The 5778-nt window shown below is 43.0% G+C and overlaps 1 protein-coding gene across 1 annotated transcript; it reads left to right on the top strand.

The window, feature by feature from the left end:
- The first annotated feature begins 416 nt into the window (after positions 1–416).
- LOC109967606 (uncharacterized) lies at positions 417–4054 on the top strand. The gene is made up of 2 exons (XM_020613322.1): positions 417–1460; positions 3967–4054. Exons 1-2 carry the CDS (start codon positions 490–492, stop codon positions 3995–3997), a joined length of 1002 nt encoding a protein of 333 aa, XP_020468978.1. The 5' UTR covers positions 417–489; the 3' UTR covers positions 3998–4054.
- The last annotated feature ends 1724 nt before the right edge of the window (positions 4055–5778 follow it).

Below are 5778 nucleotides of genomic sequence, written 5' to 3'. Positions count from 1 at the left end.
TGTTAACAGACAATTTGTATTTGTAAATCTGACTGTAAAAGAGTGAGTGCCTCACCAGGTCAACCTCACCGCACGTCACTGGTGTCCACATGCTGTCCACAGCCCGCTAAGTTCGGGAATCTGCACACCCCTCTAAAGGTGGTCAGCGTGGGTTCAGATTCGGAGGAAGATGAAACACAGACCACATCATCATCTAGCTGCTCTGGAAGCCCGGAAACGTTAGAAGAGGACCCATCTGGGGGAGACGAAGTCTGGGAAATCTAGAGCTTAAATGAGGACGATGAACTGATTCTTCCAGTGCCAGTGACCCAATGCAGCTCTGGAGACCCCGACAGGGCTCAAGCCCAACAAATTGAGGAGGAGACAGCAGCTGAGCTGAACCTTCAGCACGAGCTGGTAATTACCATATCCTCAAGTGGCCTTATTTATGTAGCGCTTACATCAGACATTATAGAAGAGATACGTCTTCCTTTCCATAATTACTTCTGCATGTATCTCCTCTACGACAATCCAAGACTTTGCAGAGAGCTTGTCCTGATATATGCCAAGGTAACATTTTATGAAACCATGGCAAATCTACGAAAAGATTTATTTGGCGACTGCACAGACAAAACGGTACTGCAATCTAAAGAAAATATGACTAACATGTTGTTTCATCAACTAGTACATGACGGTCCCCCATCTTCCTGGGATGAACCTTTTGATTACGATTCCTCGATAATCTTAAAGCATCTCATTTATATACCGTTTGGCTTCGCTGGGGATGTAAAAAAACAAAGGTTAAGCATGTCACAGCCAGTCAATCCGTCACTGTCACCCAGTGTCTTGTTTGAAGAAGCAGCTAGCAGAGCGCGGTCTTTCTACACAGTGTTACAAAACTGGTACAGCTCGAGGGCAGAAAGTCTGGTGCGGCTAATGAGGAGGCGCATAGAAGAAATAGTTCGGATACGTGAGGAGTCAGCAGACAGGTCCAGATGCGTGGTGCGGCTAGGGAGGATGCGCACAGAAGCAGCAGCTCGGGCTGATCACTCTTCCTCGGTAAATGAGGAGTCAACAGACTTTTCCGATGAGGAAATGACACGAATAAAAGAATGCGTGTATACAGCTGTTAATAAGCTGATTTCAAGGATTGAGGAAAAACCTGGTGTCAAGGTCACTGAGGATCAACTACATACCTGCACCGAGCGACTGTTCTACAAAACATGGACTCTCCTGGAGGGCGAACGTTTTGACTTTAATGCAGAAACATTCCAACACCTGGAGAAAAATGTGTACAAGGACCTCTGCAAAAAATTCAGCAATGCAAACACACAGTTTGAGTTGTTACTGAAGGGAACATCAGGTGAAGATTATGTGGCCTCCAATATCAAAAAGCACATAATTAACCCACCAAAGAAAGGCAACAAGGTCTGCAGGTTCTTTTCCGATGTGCGCAAATCCATCTGCAAGGTCTCCCGAAAGTAAGAAAAATACTGCGGGCACTCCGGTTTCTTCCCATTAAAAAAAACGTTTAATGATAATAATTATAATAATCCACTTTCGGCTGTTCCCGTTAGGGGTCGCCACAGCAAATCGTCACAATGACGCATGGTGAAGTTTGGCATGTGTATTTCGCTGGATGTCCTTCCTGACGCAACCCTGAATCATAGCCGGGCCGCAGCAGCGAGGGCGCTGAATCCTGGACTAGCCCATTAGGGCCCCTATCTGAAAACATTTAAATCCTCATTCAAAATTAACTGATTAATAGCTGAGCAGATTTGGGTGTGTGTGTCTATTCTCCTCCTTTTGGTGTTACGGGTTTACTCCGGGTACTCCGGTTTCTTCCCATTAAAAAACATTTGCTTCACTCAGTTCATTTTTACGCAGCCAATTACGCTGCTAGACGCCCCCAGTATTATGACAGCGCACAAGCACTGTGTATGCACCAACCAATGATGCAGGAACCGAATCCTAAAGGTTCAGCGCCACTTGTTTTGTGAGCAGAATTCGGCTTTCCAGAGAGGGGCAATTTCAACTTAATAAAATTAAATTCAATTAAAAGTGAGGAGCTATCAGAGAAAGAATACAAGGAACCTCCAAAGAAAAAACAATTTGAACATTGGAAATGTATTAAACCTGTCTTTTTTCTAAATCTTTTAATTAATACATGTAAAACGATCAATTAATTGCTTACTTCGGAAATGTTTGACAAATAGCATTATTAAGGTTTTAATGAAGTGAACTTTTGTGAGTAGCTGACAAAAAGAAGTGCAGTTATTTCCAAATGAATTCAAAGCTTTCCAAATCCACACTGGCTGTGTTTAATTTAAGCCCATGATGTGAATGCCACAAAAGTAAGAAGCCAGGGCACCTCTGCAGGGAGACAAACACCACGTTACAGCTGCAGTGTGACCGCTGAGATGAGCTTGCATTGTTTTAATCATCTGGTATTTTCCCAAACCAGTCTTCATCTTATTCATGTTAAAGAAATGTTACCAAGTGAATGTCCAGGCTACAAGGCCCATCCCATAAGTTTCAACTAACAGTCGTCTTCATTATTGATTAATCTGGTGATTAGTGATTTGTACAAAGTTATCCACCTTTGTGTTACTGCCTGTTTAGATTTGTGTTATTGCTCATCTACTCTATATTTCATTTGTATTATGTGGGTCAGCTAACACCCCTCCCACACACCACAGTAAAATATCATCTTTTAGCAATAATCCATTCTCATTCGGAGTAAAAGATATCGGTCACCATGACGGTCTGGAAGCTGCTTATACCTGGCCTCCAAATAGGCGGAATTGGTGAGGGGGCCAAACCAAAACTATAAAAGCATGCCTCAAGAGATGTTTTCACAATAGGGCAAAGGTGATAAAAATGACCTCTAAGGTGCCCCACAATACAGCAAAAGTGATAAAGTGCCCCTTTTATAAATGTGATCAAGTGCCTCCACAGCATTCCCATCAGTAATGTCATGTTTTAAAGTATCGCATCAAATAAATAAACATGGACACATACAAGATTTTGATTGTCAGTGTTTTACTCTTTTAGTGTGAGTATTTCAGCTTGGCATAGATAGAAAAGGTTTATATCACTTTTTACAACTTTTCTGACAAAATATGTCAACTGCAGTTTAACCTAAACAAAGATGGAAAATTGGTTTAGGTAAAATGCTCCCCGGTTAATCCTTTATATGTCGGATTTGCCCAACATAAACTTCCAATGTGTTGTTTCAATAATGGCGACCTGTCCAGGGTGGCCCCCACCTCTCGCCCACCGTCAGCTGGGATTGGCTCCAGATCCCCGTGACCCTATTTGGGAATAAGCGGCATAGATAATGAATGGATGGATGTTAAAAAAAATATTTATTCCAATTTGAACTGTGTTCTAAACAGTCCAGGTTTGTGTTGTGACAGCAAAAGGAAGAAGGTTTGGCTTTTTTGAAACTCAGTGATATTAGAAGCAGTGTGTGGATACACAAGACCTGCAGTGGCTTGGATTAAAGCCTACTCTTGTCATGTCAGAGCACCAGAGGTCAGGCTGTTGACAGTGTGCAGTACTACTGATAACAGCTCCTTCCAAAGTCCAAGATGGACTGTAGAGGTAGAAAACCTGCTGGCATTCCAAGTGGCGAGCTACAAAGATAGACTGGAATAAAGGCAGGCTGGTACTGGTGTACGTGTATACGCAGTACTGGAAGAAATAGTTTTAAACAACGTGTTTCATAGGTTTTTGTGTTAGTAATTTTGTGACATAGGAGAGATGTGCACTAGAAGACATTATTTTTGTTAAGGACGCACTGAAGACGCTCTTAACAGAACTAAAAGGGCTTCTGAAACATCCTAGTATTAAAATATACAATTGCAGTAAGTTTTTGTAAATCTAATGTTTTGAAATAGTCCTGAATCTTTCCAATTTCCAAACTTTGTGATTACAGTAATCGCACATTGATCATGTCTGTCGCTTTCTGTGCTTGTGTCTCAGATTGACAAATCGCCAGAGACCGGCTCTGTGAAGAAGCTCCAGCATCGAAACAACACATTTTATTACTACAGCAGGAAAAGAGAGTGTTGGGGCTGTGACGCCGCTGAAGTCAAAGCCGATGCACATTAGAGCGCTGTCGACTGAGAAGGCGGCTGCATGATCCCATTTATTATGATACAGCCAACCGGCCACAGGTTATTCCCTGTGATGATGTGGCCTGTTTGTTTTCAAGAAATAAATTTTTAAACTCCATATGAGACTTGTGTTATAGAGGTCTGATGCACTGGTTATCTGGTTATCTCGTCTTTTTTGCTGTACCACCACCTAAGTGATACGTAGCCAGATCATTTCACTAAGGACATTTACATTTAATCAATCAATCAAATTTTATTTGTATAGCGCCAAATCACAACAAAAGTCATCTCAGGACACTTTACAAACTAAGGTCTAGACCTTACTGTTATCAATATAATTACATAGGGAAAACCCAACAAATCCCCCTTAAGCAAGCACTCGGCGACAGTGGGGAGGAAAAACTCCCTTTAACGGAAGAAACCTCCGACAGACCCCGGCTCTTGGTGGGCGGCCTTCTGCCTCGACCGGTTGGGGTGAGTGGATAGAGGAGAGACAAAATAAGAAAAGCAACAAGACACAACAATCAAACACTGATTAGGTTGATGTGGCTGGTGACTGCTCGTCAGAGATGTAGAGCTCCAGGGCCAGGGCAACCTGCAGAAAGGTACAGGGAGAGAGAGAGGACACACTATGGGGGAGAGGAGACACAAAGTTAGTAATGTGTAATGGTGGCATATAGAAGCATAGGGAGAGAGAGGAGAGGAGAGGAGAGGGGTGGGGTGGGGAGGAGAGGAGAGCAGAGCAGAGCAGAGCAGAGCAGGAGGGGAGGGGAAAGAAACTCAGAGCATCATGGGGCCCCCCAGCAGCCTAGGCCTATAGCAGCATAACTATGGGAGGGCTCAGGGTCACCTGATCCAGCCCTAACTATATGCTTTATCAAAAAGGAACATCTTAAGTCTAATCTTAAAGGTAGAGAGGGTGTCCGCCTCCTGAACTGAGACTGGGAGTTGGTTCCATAGGAGAGGAGCTTGATAGCTAAAGGCTCTGCCTCCCATTCTGCTTCTGTGGACTCTAGGAACCACAAGTAAACCTGCACTCTGAGAGCGAAGTGCTCTGTTAGGATGATAAGGCTCTACGAGGTCTTTAAGATACAATGGAGCCTTGTCATTAAGGGCTTTGTATGTTAGGAGAAGGATTTTAAATTCTATTCGGAATTTTACAGGGAGCCAGTGGAGAGAAGCTAACATGGGAGAGATATGATCTCTCTTACTAGTTCCTGTCAGTACTCTGACTGCAGCATTTTGGATTAACTGGAGGCTTTTTAGGGAATTATTGGGACATCCTGATAGTAAAGAGTTACAGTAGTCCAGCCTGGAAGTAACAAATGCATGGACCAGTTTTTCAGCATCACTTTGAGACAGGATGCTCCTGATTTTTGCAATATTGCACAGGTGAAAGAAGGCAGATCTAGAGACTTGGTTTATGTGTGATTTAAAGGACATATTCTGATCAAAGATGACTCCAAGGTTCCTCACAGTAGTACTGGAGGCAAGAGCTATGTCATCTAAAGTAACTATATGATTAGACAGCAGATTTCTAAGGTTTTCAGGCCCAAGCACAATAACTTCACTTTTGTCAGAGTTTAGAAGTAAGAAGGTGCAGGTCATCCAGGCCTTTATGTCTTTAAGACATGCTTGAAGTTTGACCAGCTGACCTGATTCATTTGGCTTCATAGAT

This window comes from Monopterus albus, unplaced genomic scaffold, assembly GCF_001952655.1.
Source record: "Monopterus albus unplaced genomic scaffold, M_albus_1.0 scaffold132.1, whole genome shotgun sequence".
NCBI lineage: Eukaryota > Metazoa > Chordata > Actinopteri > Synbranchiformes > Synbranchidae > Monopterus > Monopterus albus.
Note: the sequence above shows the minus strand (reverse complement) of the source record. Positions and strands in the feature narration are given on the sequence as shown.